Source organism: Phyllobates terribilis, unplaced genomic scaffold, assembly GCF_046119375.1.
Source record: "Phyllobates terribilis strain yellow unplaced genomic scaffold, ASM4611937v1 Scaffold_3__8_contigs__length_932513732, whole genome shotgun sequence".
NCBI lineage: Eukaryota > Metazoa > Chordata > Amphibia > Anura > Dendrobatidae > Phyllobates > Phyllobates terribilis.
The window spans coordinates 69,035,756-69,056,663 of NW_027362763.1; the positions used below are offsets into that span (position 1 = coordinate 69,035,756).

At 39.7% G+C, this 20,908-nt stretch overlaps 1 protein-coding gene and 1 pseudogene across 2 annotated transcripts in view; both read left to right on the plus strand.

Annotated features, from left to right (window-relative positions):
- The window catches only part of LOC141258826 (cytochrome P450 2C29-like), a 34,130-nt gene extending 22,830 nt beyond the window's left edge, over positions 1 to 11,300 (plus strand). The window contains exons 8-10 of one of the 2 annotated variants that reach the window (XM_073673990.1): positions 4,013 to 4,197; positions 7,552 to 7,693; positions 9,498 to 11,300. In XM_073673990.1, the coding sequence (XP_073530091.1) occupies positions 4,013 to 4,197; positions 7,552 to 7,693; positions 9,498 to 9,676 (506 nt within the window). In that variant the 3' untranslated portion in view covers positions 9,677 to 11,300. The remainder of the gene's footprint in view (positions 1 to 4,012; positions 4,198 to 7,551; positions 7,694 to 9,497) is intronic. The other variant, XM_073673992.1, reaches the window with a different exon arrangement.
- Positions 11,301 to 16,302: 5,002 nt separating this feature from the next.
- LOC141258833 (cytochrome P450 2K4-like) overlaps positions 16,303 to 20,908 on the plus strand; it is a 46,617-nt pseudogene continuing 42,011 nt past the window's right edge.

Sequence of the window (20,908 nt, forward strand, 5' to 3'; positions counted from 1 at the left end):
ACCGCCTTTGTATCTAATAACAATTTTTAACTGCATCTAGCCCAAGCAATACTTTGGGCCTAGTAGCAGTGTCTGCTAGTCAGCGGAGTAGCCCAGCTGTTAAGCAAGCTATACCGCCTGTAGATCTAATTACAAATTTTTAACTGCATCTAGCCAAGGCAATGCTTTGGGCCTAGTAGCAGTGTCTGCTAGTCAGAGGAGTAGGCCAGCTGTTAAGCAAGCTACACCACCTGTGCTTTGTACACTTAATTTTTTCAAAGGAAATGCTTCGGGCCCCCGGGACACTCAGTCAAGAGCATCGGGGAGGCGCCCGAAGGCAAAGGGGCTGGGACTGGCAGTAGAACGCCTTGCGGAGGACCGCCAAGCTCGATCCTTATAAAAGCTTTTTAACTGCAGCAGCTTTAGTGGACACTACTGGAGCTGGAATTACCGGGGCTGCTGGCACCAGACTTGCCCTCCAATAGATCCTTGTAAAAGGATTTAAATTCTACTCAAATTACAGAGCCAATTTAAATTACAGAGCTTAGACCTGCCTCCACCGTGGGGGGTCTCGACCCACCAGAGGACAGGCACCAGTATTGGGAGAGGGGGGCTGGCCATCAGGGTCCTCCGCAGCTCTGGTACAAACCCGCCAACACGGAGGTTGCACGGGAGGAACGGCCTGGCCGTGTCGGCTTCGCACTCCAGCGTAGTCACTCTGCCCGCTCGCGCCTGTAACCTCAAAGGGATGCGCAAGCGGCTTTTCTTCCCTGGGCTGTTCCCCGCCCAGCAGGAGCGTGGTGGAGCTCAGGTCGGCCTTCCACCGTACTCTCTTACCTCCCTCGCCCTCTTTTCTTCTTCCGTTCTCCATCTTACCCCTCGGTTCTGTGGTGTCCGCTCTCCCTCCAGCTCTCTCCTTCTCACAGGTGGACTACCGCGTGTATTCACACTGTGGTGAATCTTCTGGGCACAGGCATAAGAAGTCGTCGAGGTAATGGATAATATGTACCCCCTTAGAAACATCCATGATGACCCATTCGAGGAAGCAACTAAACGCCTCAAATAGTGAGTAGGATATGGAGCACCCCATGGGCAAACAGCGATCTATATAGTATGCTCCTTCCCAGAAGCAGCCCAATAGGCAGACACTATTCGGAGGCACAGGTAGTAATTAACCGGAACGCCCCGTCACTGTCTGTTTTGGCCATTAGGGTGCCCCTTCCCAGCTTCTTGACCCGCCTGATTGCCTTGTCAAAGGAGGTACAGTATATACTACTGTACTTTGTTCCACGTTGATGTTGTCATTTACTTACCTGCCCCTTGGATATGACAAATGGTGGATTAGTCCGAATGTATTGGGTTCTGTTTTTGGCACGACTCCCAATGGGGATACCACTACGTCTTGTAAGGAAAGTGTTCTGATTGGACCTGCCATTCGACCTAAAGATATTTCTTTTTTTAATTTTCTTGTTACGACGTCTGGGTGTTGGTAGGCTGATTTTAGATTTTTACTCCAGCCTTTCTTGATTTTAGAAGGGCATGACATGCCTATATCTGTGTCTCCTCCTCCTTTTACTCCTTCACCTCTTTTCTTTTCGCATGACTGTATGTACTTGTCACTTTTTCATGTGATAGTTGTGTCTTCTGAGCAGTTTGTCAGCTTTTGGACACCTTTGAAGGTGTTTTCTATGTGTTTTTGCTTGCCTGCCATTGGTTTTAACGGTGTTCGACGGTGTTCAACTAACCGTTCGATGAAGCGTTCAACGAACATGTCGGTGTTCGATGAACCGAACCGAACCCGAACACCACAGGGGTGGCTCAACACTAAAGATGAGTTACTTCGCACACTCATGTACTAGGGGTATGTAAAGGACAACATAGTGTTTCAGCAGGACAACAACCTGAAGTATTAGTCAAGATTGGCAAATAAATAGCTCAATGACAATGAAGTAGAGGTGCTTGATTGGCTCTAGATTGGCACCCCACAGTCCCCAGACCTCAACCCAATTAAACACTTGTGGGTAGAGTTGAAGAAAAATCTGCAAACATACTCAAATGCACCAACTTTGGAAATGTGTAGAAGAGACCTGGGATCAGATTTCAATCGAGACATGCTGGAATCTGATCGAGAGCATGCCCAGAAGGATTCAGGCAATGTTGAAAGCCAAAAGTAGATTTACAAATTACTGACAAAAAATAAAAATTTAAATTTTGGTTTTTAGCAGCAAAACAGTAACAATGCAGTGACATGATAAGACTCTTTATAACTAATCATATGCTAAATAGCTTCAAGTCAAATTTATGTATGAGATAGCCAAGATGACTGTCTATAAAATGATGGCAGTCTCACATTCGAAGTGGATGGTGAGATATGGCGCCCGAAAATCAAAAGTTCAAAACATTGTTACCCTTTTGCTCGTCTCTATAAGTAGTGTGTTGTAGAACAGTTAGTATTGACAGTCGGTGGTAATCCTCTCAATGGCATAAAGCTAAACAGAAGAGTGGAAATATATGCACACTGGGCAGAACTTCCTATTTAAAAAGAAAATTGCAAAATATGGACCTCCTGAAGTCTTCCTCTCTTCAACTCCACCGGTCTCCTTTGCTCCAAGGTGACCTTTCAACCTCTACTTTTACAAAATAGTAGTCATGGGAGTAACATTCTCATGGAAAAAACATCTTCAGGTTCTGGTATTGGAGAATGTGGCCATGTAATGCGAAATTATATGGTTGAAGTGTCACAAAGACAGAAGAAAGAATAATAATTTGTATGACAAAAAGTCCAAAATTGCTAAGTCAGAAGTAGCAAAAATATCTATTAAAACTTAACCTTTATTAGGTCATATAAAATTAAACCAAGCTAGTAAGAAATCCAAATTACCAACAGACATATACAATTAAGACAAACAAGGCAGTGGGTGCTCTAAAGCAGTGTATAATCCCTGGCATGCCCCTTTTTAACTAATACATAAGTGGGTCAATCCTTAAGGAAATCCTTATAGGCAATAATTACAGGATTCATATGCTTAACTTCCCATTCCCAAGACTAAACCCTATTTTCAAGATTGGTGTGGGTCCCACCAGACATTTAGACAATTTTATGTGGTTATGCCGTAAATGTTCAAGATGGCATAACCCTTTTAGGTTGACAGTAACAGGATTTGTTCTGGACAAGATCATTGATGAGCAAATTGATCATTAACAACTCAAATTTGGTAAAATAATTTCGCAAGTGGTTAAAAAAATTCTTTACTCACTTCCACACACCTCTGCTGCTATTCCACGAATCATCTTCTCTGCTTTGTGTTCTATATTTTCCTTTTTCCAGGTCTCCAATGCTGACTATCTTCATTGGGCCCTACTCTGTCACATGTGACATTCTGCATGTGGTCATGTGGAGCGTAATGGCCGTCAGGAATGGCTTGGAGCCTAGTACATAACAGCAGCATAGGAGGCCGGGAAAGAGAAGAAGATATAAGATAGATGACAGAAGAAAGAAGACATAGGAGCTCACAGGATTATCAGAGATAGGGGGAGAGCCAAGCAGAGGGGAGTATAAAATATATTTTTTTTAAACTCTTTTCGATAATTTGATGTGCTCCAAATTTATTTTATGCAAATCAAATTTTCCAGCCAAATAAGAGTAAATCTGCCAAATTGGAATTTCGGCAGGTTTGCTGACTTTTGGTTCTGGATTATCAGACAATAGTATTAAAGATAATAAAGACTCTGAGTTGGGACAGAAAACAATAATATATTTAAGAAATGTTATGGAAATATACAGTAATAGTCTAATTGGTGTTATTGAGTCTAAGAGGTCAGTAGTTACAAAATACGTTGGTGTCTGTAGGCTCACCGCAGGCCTTTGGTAGGTCATGGCATGTCTGTTCATCAGGTACAAAGTACTGAATACAACCAGATTATTGTGCAGATCAGTACCTGCTTTAATGTGGATTACAATGTGAACATATGCATATATATATATATATATATATATATATATATATATATAAATAAATCTCTGTCGTGACAGAGAAAGTGCAAAATGAAATTGATCGAGTGATTGGATCAGCCCAACCTCAAATGGATCATCGGAAAGAAATGCCGTACACAGATGCCGTCATTCATGAAATTCAAAGGTTTGGGGATATCGCTCCGGCTGCCGTTCCACATGCAACTACTCGAGATGTCACCTTCAGAGGCTATTTTATTCCAAAGGTACTATAGCTCTGTCATCTGTTATCTCATGTTGGACCATTTTATAAAATGGTGACATGAGAACCTGCCATTGACCGAACCCCTAAGATTAGGGCTAGTCATAAAGGCTTATGTAGTACAGTACATCAGATATCTTTCCTTAATAAATGGGGCCAATCAAAACTCTTATTTGCAAAATATAGCATTTGATAATGTTGTAAAAAAAAAGTCCAATCTATATTCCTACCAGGAGAATCCTCTCTGAAGCCAATGCCAATTTTTCTATGTAGGGAAAAATGTCCTTCCTGACATCTGGTGTGACGATTAAAATAAATCCCGCAATTTGCAACTTTGGAAATCTAGTACCTGCAGTGATATTGCATTTTTAAAGAAAGGCATCAGATTCCAGACCCTTCTTGAATTTGTTTAATTAATCATCATGACTAGTGTTGAGCAAATTTGTTCAGCATTTCAAAGTCGGGTTCGTGTTAGGGATTCCGGCTTGTTCGCGTCAAAAAATTGACTCCACCCATGAACATCCCTGATTTACCACGTTGTCACGTAGATAACATCTGGCGGAGCCAATTTTTTGGCGTGAACAAGCCGGAATCCCGAACATGAACCCGAATTTGAAATGCCGAACAAATTCGCTCAACACTAGTCATGACATCATGTGACCAATAACTCTTTAGTCTCACTGCTCTAACAGAAAAGAAAACCCATGGGTATAGAATCCATTATGATGAGGGTAAGAGAAAAAGGAAGAGGAGGGCTCCATAGTGTAAAACTATAGGATGGAAAAGGGAAAGATGAATACAACTATACACTCAACCTCTGACTTTATGCAAAGGTAGGCACAACAGGGGAGTGAGACACAGACAGAATGCACCATGGCTGCGGCTCTACATGAAGAGCAAAAGGCAGTCAATTCTCCAAAGGATACCAAGAACGGACTGTGCACTGCACCACCGTGGAATAGATAAAAAATGTGTTTATGGCATAAAAAGTTTAGCATTTCCGATCCGGTTTAGTTACAAAGTGCGTCATCTTTTTATGCAGTAAACACAATTTTTTATCTAATCCATGGTGACATCCACACATAAACTGCTTTTTCATGTGCACAGTCCTTTTTTCATATGCAGTGATGTAAAAAAGTGTTTTCCCCCTTCCTGACTTTTTATTCTTTTGCATGTTTGTCACACTTGAATGTTTCAGATCACAAAAAAATTGAAATATAAGACAAAAATATCACAAGTCGTTTTTAAATGAAGGTTTTTATTATTAAGGGAAAAAGAAATCCAAACCTACAGGGCACTGTGTGAAAAAGTGATTGTCCCCTAAACCTAATAACTTGGCTGGGCCGCCCTTAGCAACAACAACTGCAAGCAAGCATTTGCGATAACTGGCAATAAGTCTTTTACAACGCTCTGGAGAAATTTTGGCCCTCTCATCTCTGCAAAATTCTTGTAATTCAGCCACATTGGAGGAGTTTTCTCTGTTGGGCTCATTCTCCTGGTCCCATTTCATCACTTACAGCAATAGATGATTTACTATTGGCAAGATATTCACAGCAAGGCATTGACTAGAGGTTGAGCAGTCTGATGAATGAGAGATGGTCCTACAGGGTGGCTCTTTGTTCTGGCCCAAGTGGTGGACCACCATTTATGTCGTTCTTATGCCTCTATAGGAAAAATATTGAAACAGTTCATTGAATACAGTGGTCTTTTGATGTTATAACCAGTTACCCTGTAATATGTTGATTCTGGATGGTTGAGGATAGGACTACTGCATACTTCACCGGACATTGTAAGTTGACAATGAAGTAAAATAAAATTAGTCAAACTCTTCAGCAAAACAATGTCAAACTCAAGTTTTTTTTTTATTTTTTCAACATGAATATTAGCAAATAGAAAAAAATATTTTTTAACATACAAAAAGGGAAAAAAACAACAACAAGCAAACAAAAGAAAATACGAGGAAAGAGTACAGTGGAGTAACTTGAACATTGTGGGACCCAATGTAAGATCTCGAAGAGGGGTTCTGAACTATGATGAGGGTTTATTAGTATTGGTGTTCGCATATGGGTCAAATGGACCTGTTGGGCTCTCTTGGCTCTGGTAAGACTTTATCTCCTGTTCCTAACATTGTTAATCCCCCGTAAGAGGAGGGTAAACCATACATGTGTCCAAATAGGCTTAGGTCAAAAGACTACAAGCCCTACTGCTTAGGCATCCATTTTTCACACACGTGATGAATTAATTATTTTCACGGATACTATACGTAGTTATAATCTACAGAGCTGTTCACACATTCATGTTTTCTGAAGACCATGTGTTGGCAAAAAAAAAAATCAAGAAAACATGTCCATTTTTGATTTGAGTCATGAATCAAACTCACCCATACAAGTTTATGAGTCTGAGAAAATGAGAGAAAGCACACATCATTCATGTGCAATCCGTGACCTGTCCATGATTAATTTTGTAATCCGAAGGAGAAATTTTTCAATTTTTATTTTTTAAATATTATTTTATTTTTTGCATATGAGAAAATCACCAATGAAACAATGAGGGTAAAAACAGACACACGGTACAAACACTGATGAAAACACTTTTTTTTCACCGAAGTGAAAAAACAGATTTCTGAATGAGGCTTAAGGTGGAAAAGGCAACATAACCAGACGTAGCTAATAGCTGGCGGCCAGCTATGATCTGAATGGATTAATCCCCCAGACTATGCAGTCAGAATGTACTAACCCTATAAAGTGTGGCACTAGTGAGAACTGACAAATTATAGGATTTTTTTTGCCTTTCAGGGCTGATAAAATGCCTTAAAGAGTAACCGTTGTTTTACATTTTTTCTTCATCAATTAATAGTGCATGAGAAAAAGAGAAACTTTGTATTATACCTTATTAGAGAAATCTTCTTTCTCCTTCTGGACTGATCTTTTACTCTCAAAATTCTCTATTCATGGGTAAAATGTGCATTCAGTGAATAGAGATTTTCCCTTTACTAAGCTAGGAGATGACAGTTGGTGCTCAAAAGGTTCTATGTTTGTGTCTGCCTCTAGCCCCTCCCCTATGCATAGAATTTTAAAGGCACCAACTGTCATCTCCTATTTCAGTATGGCAAAAATCTGTCTTCACTGAATACAAATTTTACCCATAATTTGAGAGTGAGAGATCAGTCCAGGAAGAGAAAGAAGAAGTTTTCTCTGATAGATTGCAAAGTTTCTTATTTTCATGTGTACTATTGATTTATAGAAAAATAATGAAACATTTTTTTTCCAATTGCAATCGATTTAGTTTATTATTTACTATGACCTATTTTATTCTTTCATATTATATCTACTATATACCGTAACTTTTTTTCTTCCAGGGAGCAACTGTGATCACACTGATTCATTCAGCTCTCAGAGATAAGGATTACTTTGAAAAACCAGAAGAATTTTATCCTGAACATTTTCTTGACTCTGTTGGAAACTTTAGGAAAAACGAGGCTTTTATACCATTTTCCATAGGTAACAGGAACACTAAACAAATTAATGAATTAAATTAAATTGATTAACTTTTTCTTGTTTTTTCAAAACAATACTCACAGTGAAGTAGACATGACCACTTTCCTATAAGGTTTTCTGTTTGCTTTTTTCCTTTATTAAAGGATTTTTTTTTTAAAGAAAACATGTCACCAGGTCAAAATTGTTCACTTCTTACTCTTATTTTATTTCCGCTGCCTCCACGAGTACTCTGTGTTTTTTTTTTTTAAGATGTGCCATACAGTTCCACAGATAAGGACCTTATAATTTAATGTTAATTTTTATGGTTATTACAATAGGGCAGTGCTCATATGATTCCTCAGGGGCGTGTCTTTAGTTTATTTTGCATAAATACCCTTTTGTCACAGCCTCCTTGATAAAGATCATTGTGGGAATACAATAAGAACAAAGTTTAGTCCCATTTGACCTCGTGAAAGATCCTCTTTAAACTTTTTAATTTTTTTTACAATATTATTAGTCCCAAAATGGGATTTGAACATGTCGCCATTTGGTCACCTATGTCATACATTGCATGACTTATGTGGAGCCGTGCTTGAAATCTTTTTAGTATTCTGCTGAAAGTTGGCCTATTAACCTGTAGTGAAGGGGCCAGTTTTCATTTTTGTTCTTCTGTCTTTTCCTTTGCTTCTTCCAAGAGCCATAGCCAAGTGAGGGCTTATTTTTATTGGATGACTTGTAACTAGAGATGAGTGGATTCTTGGAAGTTCGGGTTCTTTTACCCGACCAAACTTTAGTCTAAAGTTTGGTTTGGTTACCAGAACTGTACCCTGAACCTGAACCTAAGCCCCATTGAAATAAATGAGAACCTGAACTTTGGAGCTGGAAAATCTCTCTCCCTCCCTCTCTCTTTCCTTTCTCTCTCTCCCCCCGGACTCCCGAACTGTAAAATAGACTTAAGCAGAAGTCCGTATTCAGAGTTCAGCATCGGACACTAAGTATCCAGTATGATCACTGAGCTTTAAACTTTAGCTTTGTTCATACTTGTAGATTTAAATGCCATCATTCATTAAAACAAATAATGTAATGAAAAGTTACAAAAAAATTCCAGGTTTGGTGAAAAAGCCCCGTTATTGTGCCATTGTTTTTCGGCATCTGATTTTTTATGGCAAGATTACGGTGATATCAAACTTGTATATTTCTTTCTGTAATTTAGTGAAGTAAAAATATTCAGGAATTAAAAAATTAATTCTACCAGCTTGACAACATCAGTTAAAGAGAACATGTCACCAAGTCAAAAAAACGCTTGTTTTTGCTCTTGTTTTATTTCTACCTAACCCCTAAGTTTTCTGAAGGTTTTTTTTTGTTTTTTTATCAAAGCCATTGTTCTTTTACAAAGAGAAATAAAGTTACTTAGAAGGTTGTTTTCGGTTAGTGGACAACACCTTTAATAGGTTTCCATAAATGGCAGACCCTCAGACCATTTATTGATTGCAATGGAAGTTGGAGACCTTTTGCATACTTGTCAAAAGTGTTGATTTTGCCAAGAAAGACTGGAAAAGCTAAGGAGTTTATGCAAGCATATCCCGTAAGTGGGTATTGTCAGGAATTCTGAAGGAATTCCCACTAGAGGTGAATGAAATGTTGGTATGTAATTAAGTATGCAATCAATACCCTGCAGTGGAGTCAATGGGTTGAAAGAGGGAGCACATTCATGCTGTCTTACTACTTAGATGCTGTAGTAGCTTCAATCCACTTTAAATTTAACTGATCAAAGAAAAATGATTTCGGTCAGAATTCTTTCATTTATTTATGTTATATTCCTTTCTAGGGAAAAGAAGTTGTGCTGGGGAGACATTAGCTAAAATGGAGATATTTCTCTTCTTTACATCATTGTTGCAAAACTTCACATTTCATCCACCACCTGGAGCTAAACTGGACCTTACTCCTGCTTTGGGGTCAACAAATGCCCCCCAACCTTATGAAATCTGTGCCGTGTCTCGCAGATAGACCACGATCATCTTCATTCCCAATGTGAAGGATACATCACTTCAGAAAAAATGAAATAATTGTAAGTGTATCAACAAACTCAGTTTGGGATCAACATTTTGTAACCTACCAGGATACAAGGAACATGGACATGTGATGGACAGAGGATGCTGCTATAATTTTTTTTTTTTTTTTTTTCATGTCCCTTTTCCCCTTAAATATGACTGACCCACAATTCTTTATTGCACTTTCTCCATAGCTATGCCTTCTTCTTGAATGTCCATAATGTTCATTCCTTGCTACTTGACTTGCTCTTTACTGGTCTATATGAGCCATCATGAATTGTGAGATCTGCTAATAGCACTAGTCAAGACTCATATGAGCCTTCATATAATTCTGCAATGAGCATTTTAATCAATAGGACTGGACACAGGTCTACCGACGCACAAACTTTCCAATAGCTCTACTACCTCAGAGTCAAGGCCATCAGAAAAACACCCTAAGGTAAAGATCTTCTGGTCCTCAGTTTACATATTCCAGGTAAATCCAGGTCTACTGGTTGGCCACAATTGATGTTCATTTAAATTTTACAATACAAAAGCTAGATGTATTTCTTATGTATGAGGGATATACTTTAGCGTAGGCAGCTTCACTGGCTTGATTTCAAGCAGGTGTTGGACTTCAAAATGTTTTAATGCCCACCTATCTTTAAACATTTAGCAGATCCATGTGAAAGTAAGGGCGATGGGGCCCACTTTCTGTGTAGATTTGATTCTCTATGAGAAAATTAGGTGCAAATGGAATCTGATGGAAAAGCGTTGAAAAAATAATTGATTTTATGTTTACCTCTCCTGAGCCCTCTTCTTGCCTGTCCTGCCACCACTGCCTCATGGTTTGCTACTCTTTAGTATTATTTTTGATATTTCCATGGCTGAATATGCCCAAATGGTCATGTAGTCCATGATGCACATCACTTTCTCCAAGTGCGCTATGCCCCACATGACCACGTGGAGTCTAGTCAACTGGGAAAGGTGCTGGACTGAAGAAAGAACCAAAAAGAAGCAAATATAAGTCCAAGCAGGAAACTGTGACAGTGGATTAAGTAAGAGGAGGAGGGCTCAGGAAAATTGAGTACAATGTTTTTTCCACCCCTTCCTGAGCTTTAAAATTGCATGATTTTCGTGAATGAATCCCTAAAAATTTGGATAATTCAGAGGCCGAATTTTGAAGGAAATTTTCAAGAGAAAATGATACTTTTAGAACTGATTCACTTGCTCAATTCTAGCCTTAACTTTTGGAAAGAGCTCCAAGAAAAAGTTTTAAATATTCCGATATATTAATGATGACTTCCGATATATTAATGATGACATTACACACGTTAACTCTAGTAAATAAATATAATAAAATTGAGAATGTGCAGGACCTTAGGTTTGTTTCCCATCACAAGAGCAATATGTGGAAGTGGCCTAGGAGCTATCGAGCCCTCCATAGGTAAAAGGAGTACATGTGAGATTGCTGCTTCAGTCCCCCTGTTGCTAGTTTCAAGGGACAATTGGCATGTTTTATATATATATTATTTTGTCACATAGTGCCATCTATATATGTTTTATTACAATAAAGGATGATGTTGTTCATTGTGAAATAATTACTTTTCTTTTACTATCATGAGTTTATAATTCATTTGTAATAAAAAAAAATAAGATAAAAATCCCACCTCCTATTTTATTTATTTGCCCACTATCTGTGTGATTTTTTTATTCCTATTAAGATTAGTGATGATTGAGCACCAAAATGCTCAAGTGCTTAGTACTCGAATCGAGCAGGTCGGACGGACTCGATTTGAGTACTGAGTATAATGGAAGTCAATGGGAAACTTGAACATTTTTCCAAAAGACCCTAACAGGAGGGCTGGGGAGGGCAGGAAAATCACTGAAATGGATGGGAACACCACTGAAATGGAATGGAAAGACCAAGACACCTGGACATATTTCTGACTCCCAAGTCGCTGTTGGGAACAACTCCATTTTTACGGACTGACAAAAAATCATACAAAAACTGAAGATAAAATGGATTTTGCAGGAAAAAAAAGTTAGGAAACATTATTTCCTGTATAATGACTTGTATGTAAGGTAAATTTAAAAATAGAAAAAATAATACCTGCCTCCTCCATCCTTTAAGAGTGGGACCATCTCTTACCGTATTTCACAGTCGCCTATGACTACAGAAGATGACATAGAAGAGGGGGATATAAAACTACACCCACCAGTAGTCACCGGTAAATGCAATTTTAACATTTTACTACCTTATCTGGCCATGTGGTGTGTGTTACATTGTCAGACACATTTTTTTAATTTACGAAGGAGGGACTCTAAAACTCACAAAGCCTATGCTGATAATGCAAAACCACCTAAAATTAGAAGGAAAAGGGACTTCAATACACCCCGTATTAGACTTAAAGGAGGGCCTTATACACATTCTGTTAAAATTGTTAGGTAGTTGGACTCTTAGACTCATAAAGCCTATGTACTAAGTGCAAGGGCTGCCAAAAATTAAAAGGAGGGACTGCAATACATCCTGGAAGACATGTAGAAGAGTGCCTCAGAAATTTTTTTTTACCATATTTAAGTAGTGGGACTCCTAGACTGGTAAAACCTATGCACTAAGTGCAAGGGCTGCCAAAAATTAGGAGGGAACGGAATATACCCTGGAAGACACATAGAGGAGGGCCTCAGAAAATATTTTTTTTTCATTAATTTAAAAAAAATTATGAGCAAGGGCCACCTCTTTACCCTCTAACAATTTTGAGTGAGTGTCTCCTGATAACCCTCTAAAAATTATGAGCGAGGGCAGCCTGTTTAACCTCTAAAAATCATAAGCGAAGACCGCATGATGACCCCTAAAAACTATGAATGAGTGAGGCCTGTTTACCTTCTAAAAATTACGATTGAGGGCCGCCTGATGCCTGTTCAAAAATGATGAGAGAAAGCCGCATGATATCCTTCTACATTTTGGAGTGAGGGCCGTATGATGACCCTGTTGATATGGTGGCTGAGGAGGACAAGAAAAAGAAGACACGATGAACCATAATTGGCTTAATATTTTCCACTCCTGTCTTCTGGTAAAGTTGAGAAGCCTGGGCCAGTGATGAGCGAGCGTGCTCGCCACTGTTGGATATTCGATTGAGTATTGGGTGTTCGTGTATGCTCATTACTTTATCGAGTGTCGTGGGTGCTCAAGTGCCATGCTCGAGTTTCCGCCCCGCATGGTTCGCGGCTGTTAGATAGCAAATAAACATGCGGGGATTGCCTGCCATACACAGAAATGATGTAGCCATGTTGGCTACTGGCATTAATGTGAATGGCCGGCCACATCACGTCATGGGGTCTTATATAAAACCCAGTGACATGATTCTCAGCACACTCTCCTCTGGAAGCAGTCGAGGGACAGTTAATGTAGGAGGCACAGCTTAGATTAGAGCAAGCATATAGACAGTGTTTAATTTCTATTGCAGTACTTGTATACAGCTTCTGCACCATTAAAACAAAAGTACTTTTCAGGGCTACATACTGTCCTTTCTCTAGTAAAACCACTGTTACCTTCAGTCAGTGTAGGGCTAGCGGGTGGAGGAGGGATAGTTTTGGATTTGAGGCATATAGGCAGGGTTAATTGCTTGCGTGCCCACAATAAGTAATGCTAACATTTTGGATGAAGCACATTTTCGTTGTGTCCAAAAAGCTGTCTTGTACAGTACAAGCACAGTGTATGAGATTAATAAAAAACCCATGCCCTCTCTGCTTCTTTTTTACGCTGAGTAAAATCACCTGCGGTGCTGGTTTATAAGCCGCAGCATGTCAATTTCTCTTGTGGGATTGCTATGTCTTCTGTGCGAAATTTCATCATAGACTTGCATTAGATGTGGTAAATCTGCAGTTATAAAAAAAAGCACATGTATAGTAAGTGTGTTCACACAGGTGTTTTTAGCGTGATTTAACCTCATAAATAGATAAATAATTTAGAAAAATTACGTGGGTTGCCCCCTATATTTGACAACCAGCCAAGATAAAGAAGACAGCTGCAGGCTCAAATCATCAGGCTGGGAAGTTCCCTGGTTATTGGGCTCTATCCAGCCTAAAAATACATACCCGCAGCCAAAACAAAATTGGCGCATCACATTAGATGCGCCACTTCTGGAAATTTGCCCAGCTCTTCCCGATTGCCTGAAGCAGGGGTAATAGTAGTTGGGGTTGATGAAAGCTATAATTTGTCAAAAATCACATCAGCCATAAAGTCTTGGGGTTAGTAATTGACAAATGTCCATCAGACACCCCCATTACTAACTTGGTAATAAAAATAAAATCACACACACAGAAAGAACACTATATTTGAATAAAGACTCTCCCACACTTTCCCTCGTTCACCAATTTTTTTAATTAAAAAAAAAATCACTTGTGGGTCTGAAGTAGTCTGAACAAATCCAAAGTAGTTCAGAAAAGGAGAACTAAAAAATTTAAAAAGACAGAAAGTAAGACAAAAGACAGTCTCTACATCATCAATTTATTTCCCAAAGTGTTGCCATGCAGGTCCAATGTGCTCCACGTTCTTCAATTTTGTCTCCGGCATCTGCGAATAGCAGTAAAGTGACAGCTATTCACAGGCACCGGGCAGTGACTACAACGTTCAACTGAGCTGCGCTGCGAAATCTGTTGCAATGGTTGGTTTTCATGGCCAGCATCTTCACCACCATTGATTTCACTCTGATTGTCAACCTGTCAGCCGTGACCTTTACCTGTATTAACACTATGCTAAGACTCATCATCCTCCTACTCTTTCTTTTACTTCTCCATCAAATCCTGCTGCATATTACCTTGAGGGACTGTATGGTTGCCAAATTGAAATAGTCAAAAAGGTATGCAAAAAGTTAATTGCGTATATAATATTTTAAAATTCCCATTTTTGTTTTTTACACCACTATTATCTCCCCTTACCAAAAACCTAAATCGGAATGTGTTACCATTTGTTACGTATATGCAAGGTAGTCAATTTTTTCAAGCCAGTGTCCACCGGAGCTCCAACATCACTGATTTGATATATGATGAGCTCACAAAACTAGTGACATGACAGAAACACTCGCTCCTGTGATAAAACAGGCAGGAAAATGTGTTACCTGTTAAGCCCCTGCTGTGTTGTGTGTATACTCAAGTAACTCATGATTTCCTGTTCAGGATCTGTGGTATGTGCCAACCATGAACTGGAGCAGTACAAAGCAGGAGCACATTTAGTAAAAATTTATTTTTCAACACATCCTATTGAGGAACTTAATATTATTCCAAGATCTTTTACTTGAAATGTACTTTGTTCATACAATAACCCTATTATGCAATTACAGTTTGTGCAGATAGGGCCAAATTGGAGAGTTGCCAAGTAAAATAGAAGATAAGCAGGATACAAGCAGAGAAAATGGTGAAATTTGTTTTTCTCTGTATGAAACACAAAACTTTTAGCCTTAAAGGAACACTCTGGGCAAGGATTTTGCAGGGTCAGTAAATAACAGCAGTGAAAATATGATATTATATTACTGTATATGTTATTTTGCTATCAATATACCTAAATACAGTCAATGGCCATGCAATATAGTGGCAGCCAATATGCTGCTGCTATGGGACTCATGGAGAGGGGACTTCTACACCCCCTATAGCTATTAAAATGATGGTATAAAGAACTCATATTGCTAAGTTGATGGAATAATTGAATATTCTGGCTTTTGAAATGTGAAGATGAAAAATAAACCTGAAAAATAAACCTGAAAAAAAATGCTAAGGGGATAATCGATAAGAATCGAAATTCATCAAAATGACAAAATCAGCTTGTTTTCTGAATTATTCTTCCATGTCACTACAGAATTCTTTCCTTTATCGTGTCATGTGTTGTTTGTGATGGATTTTCCTCTTCTCTTTATAGGTCGTAAAAGTCAGAGATTATCAGGAATCCTGACAATCTGCAAAGTAGAGAGAGAGAAGGGTGTTGACCGACTAGAAGACTTTGCGAGCAACAAGTCAGGGGTGAAGCGAGTTCTTTCTCTACAAGAGAGGTGTCAGGAATAATAGGAGGAATAACTATGGTGATGTAATGGAAAAATAATTAAAATCTCTGCAAAAACTCACATTTACAGTAAGATAATTTACAAAATAACTTGATAAAATGTCAGAATGATAGGAGAAATATAACATCAGTGATAACTGTAAGAATGTACTATGACACATTAATTTACTTGTCCGTTAATTTAATAATGTTGGAAACCTTCATTATCTGTATAAAATATTTCCCCTTTAACAGGAACCTGTCAGTCATTTTTACACATAAAATTAGTTATCTGGTTGTATAGTCCAGGTCACTCAATAACAATGATACTTTTTTTTGTAGAGATCCGATGGGCCAGTTGTGAGAAATCTAGTGTAGAAGCCATATGCAAATCAGAAAGGAAGTGCTCTGGGGGCGTGTCACTGCACTTGAAAGAAGCAGTCAAATTATAGTAACACGCCCCCGGTGCACTTCCTTCTTGATTTGCATATGTTTTCTAAACAAGATTTCTCTTGACTGATACATCAAAGCTCTACAAAAAAATATCATTCTTGTATACCTATACCAATACTTCCATGTGTAAAAAGATACTGACAGGTTCCCTTTAATATGTTATGTAGGGAACGCCACGGTATTTGAAATGTAGATCGTTTAATGAAAACTGCTGACTCATTTTCTCACAGCTTCCTAGGGGTTAAGTATGAGGTGGAGCTACATACATTATAATGTCCAATGCTGATATAAAAGTTTTCTGAGTGCAGAAGACAGAAGAGAGGACTCTGTGCGCTCCTCACCACAGGGCTCCAGGTAAGAGGACACATTCTCTATATTGTCCTACACTTTTCTTGATTTTTTAGCTCTTGCATATATTTATTATTATATTTAATACTGTGGAATCCTGACAATGTAGCCGAGTAATCTGTGTGCAGCTTCTCACTTGCTTTCTAGTCTTATGTAGATAATGTCTAAATAAATGGAAATCATTTAAGAAAATAAATATTTTTAGTGAAAATTTAACATGAAACGAATTGTTTAAATAAGTTTTCCTTCAGGGATAAAATTTGTTACATATTGATGCCAGAAAGTTGGTGAAAAGTACTTGATGAAAACAACTCTTGTGTTTCAATTCTTTACTTTATTCATGATGATAGATTACTGTTAGTGAATGACACCACTATTTGCATTAAAGTGGTTGTGCGATACTTTAGATTACACCCCCATGTATCCCCCCCCCCCAGGTCCCTAAGGCTATGTGCCCACGATGCAGAAATGCTCCGGATTTTTTCCTGAGCGTTTCTGCATCTCCCTGGCAGAAAAAAACGCATGCGGATTGTACATGCAGATTGTACATGCGGATTGTACATGCGGATTGTACATGCGTTTTTCCAGCCAGGGACATGCGGAAGTGAAGCGTTCTTCACATGCATTTCCGCATGTGGGTTGACAAGCGCTTTTCAAACTATTTTAGCATCACTTAGTAAGTGCTTGACAACTTGGTCACACTATATAAATCCATGCAAACGGCATGGATTTATATAGTGTGACTCCAAAGAATGGTTAAAAATAAAAAAATAAATCTATACTTACCTTCTGATTGCCCCTGGAGTCTTGATTCCATGCGTCTCTGCTTGCCGGCAGCACGCGGTACACTGAAGGACCTGCCGTCACATGACTATGACGTCAGCGCTTGTCCTTCAGTCCACCGCGATCTGCCAGCAAGGAAGGACAAGCACACCGGGGGCCATCAGAAGGTAAATATAATATTTATTTTTTATTTAATTCTTTTTTTTACAGGTTCTATGGTACCCGGGTCTCCTCTCCTTCACACCCGGGTACCATCCGCACATTGAAACGTCTGGATTCCGCATGAACATATACAGTGATACGTAATCCAAGCGTTCCAATGAAAGTCAATGGTGCCGAATATGCAGCGCTTCCGCAAAATAATTGGTAGTGCTGCGTTTTTTTCCGCAATGATAATCCGCAGCAGAAATTTCCGTAGCATGTGCAGAGCACATGCGGATTATCATTGGGGAACATGGCAGGCCTTCTACCAAGCATTTTTAAGCGTTTCTGCAGCATTTTTGCCGCTGCGGAAACGCATACAAAACGCATCGTGGGCACACAGCCTAAGACTTTTTGTAAATACCTTCTGTTGCTCATACTGCCTGTTAGTGGTGCTATTGGAGGCCGCTCACAGCCATCACGTGACCCCAGCGCCGACATCATGACAAGTGAGGCGTGACTCAGTGCTGGTGTCCCCGCGGTGGCTGCTGGGTTACCCAGCGAGGTTACCCCCCGCGTCACACCCAGCATCCACCGCGCACTTTCCGAATGAATGGGGAGAGGTAGAGCACGCGGTGAATGCCGGGTGTGACGCAGGGGGGTAACTCTGCCCACAGCCTGGCATCCACTTGGAACCAGGAAGATCGTGATCCCCGGCTGCTGCCAGCACTTGTCGTGACATCAGCGGATGTCAGAGCCGGCTGCAGCTGGGGGTCACGTGATGCCTGTGAGCGGCCACCGATAGCGCCACTCACAGGCATTATCAGCAACAGAAGGTATTTCCAAAAAATCTTAGGGACCTGGGGGGGGATACATGGGGGAGTAATCTAAAGTACCGCACAACCCCTTTAACATCTTTAATCCTGTCCATAGCTCGTCCTGCTCTTAGCAAAGAAGTGGATACATTTGTACTCAGTCTAGATAAGGGATTGCAAACTCGGCTGGGTATATGGGCTGCACATAGAAAATTGAATTTGGTGTCTGCATTCTTTGCAGGACAAAGATACATTTTTAGTGATACCAATTTTTTTTCTATACACTTTTTGATCATTTTATTTTTTTAAATGGCATCCATCGTATAGGTTATGGTAGTTTTATAACTTGAGTCCTTATGGATGTGGCAATAACACGTGCTCTTTTTTGTTTACTTTAGTTTACATATAAAACAGTTTTTTCAGTGGCAACAATTTTTTATCATGCTTTCTTTTGAATTTTTTTTTCATTGTTACAATTTTGTTTCCCTAAATTGGCTGCATACAGTAATGATGTCTTACAATGAGCACCATATACCATATTATAATTCTGACATACATCTTAGTAATGTGAACTAAGTAGTAATGTGCCTCATCCTTGTCCCCATCTTGTAATAATGCAGAATCCTGGGGTTCCCATCTTGTAGTAATGCAGAATCCTGGTTATCATCTTGTAGTAATGCAGAATCCTGGTTATCATCTTGTAGTAATGCAGAATTCTGGTTATCATCTTGTAGTAATGCAGAATCCTGGTTCCCATCTTGTAATAATGCAGAATCCTGCTTCCCATCTTGTAGTAATGCCCCATTCTGGTCCTCACCTTGTTGTAATGCCCCATCCAGGTCCCCATATTGTAGTAATATTCCCTATCGTGCCGTTCTTCACATACACATAAAAGAAAAAAAATCTTTTCACCTGTCCTCTGTTCCCTCGGCATCCTTTTTACTCATGCAACCTGCAGGCACTGTACACCCCTTGACGATCGCGGCCCGGTCAAGGGGGTCACTGGCGTCAAAGCTTTATTTCAGTTAAATGTGCATCTTTGGATGTACATTCCATTGAAATGTGTTGCTATCCAGAGACAAGCTCTCTGCACAGCCATACTGATGCCAGCCGCCAGCCAATCAGCAAACAGCAGCTGACATCAACGTGCCGACGCATGGCAGTGACGTCATAAGCCGCCAGATGCTGAACCCTGATTGGCCAGCAGCTGGCATCAATACTGCTGAGCAGAGAGCTTGTGTCTGTGTGGCAACACATTTCAAATTAATGTGCATTCAAGGTATGACTTGTCATGGCTGATGGGCACACACAAATTAACAAATGTATGCTCTAGGTACCTCAATTTTATATGTATAGTCTATATGGCAGTTTACAATTAATTTCATATCTATCTATCTATCTATCTATCTATCTATCTATCTATCTATCTATCTATCTATCTATCTACAGTCAGGAAAAAAAGTATTTAGTCAGCCACCAAATGTGCAAGTTCTCCCACTTAAAAAGATGAGAGAGTCCTGTAATTGACATCATAGGTAGACCTCAACTATGAGAAACAAAATGAGAAAACAAATCCTGAAAATCACATTGTCTGATTTGGAAAGAATTTTTTTTCAAATGTTGGTATAAAATAAGTATTTGGTCAATTACAAAAGTTCATCTTAATACTTTGTTATATATCCTTTGTTGGCAATGACAGAGGTCAAACGTTTTCTGTAATTCTTCCCCAGGTTGGCAAGCACTGTTGCTGGTATGTTGGCCCATTCCTCCATGCACATCTCCACTAGAGCAGTGATGTTTTGGGGCTGTCACTGGGCAACACGAACTTTCAACTCCCTCCAATGGTTTTCTATAGGGTTTAGATTTGGAGACTGGCTAGGCCACTCCAGGACATTGAAATGCTTCTTACGAAGCCACTCCTTCATTGCCCTGGTGGTGTGCTTGGGATCATTGTCATGCTGAAAGACCCAGCCACGTTTCATCTTCAATGCCCTTGCTGATGGAAGGAGGTTTGCACTCAAAATCTCAAGATACATGGCCCCATTCATTCTTTCATATACACGGATCAGTCGTTCTGGTCCCTTGGCAGAAAAACAGCCCCAAAGCATGATGTTGCCACCCCATTCTTCACAGTAGGTATGGTGTTCTTTGAATGCAACTCAACATTCTTTCTTCTCCAAACACGATGAGTTGTGTTTCTACCAAACAGTTCCAAACTTTGGTTTCATCTGACCATACGACATTCTCCTAATACTCTTTTGGATCATCCAAATGCTCTCTAGCAAACTTTAGATGGGCCCGGACATATAATAGCTTAAGTAGGGGGACACGTCTGGCACTGCAGGATCTGAGTCCCTGGCGGCATAGTGTGTTACTGATAGTAGCCTGTGTAACGTTGGTCCCAGCATTCTGCAGGTCATTCACTAGGTCCCCCCGTGTGGTTCTGGGATTTTTGCTCACCGTTCTTGAGATCATTTTGACCCCATGGAGTGAGATCATGTGTGGAGCCCCAGATCGAGGGAGATTATCAGTGGTCTTGTATGTCTTTCATTTTCTAATTATTGCTCCCACAGTTGATTTCTTCACACCAAGCTGCTTGCCTATTGCAGATTCAGTCTTCTTCACAGCCTGGTGC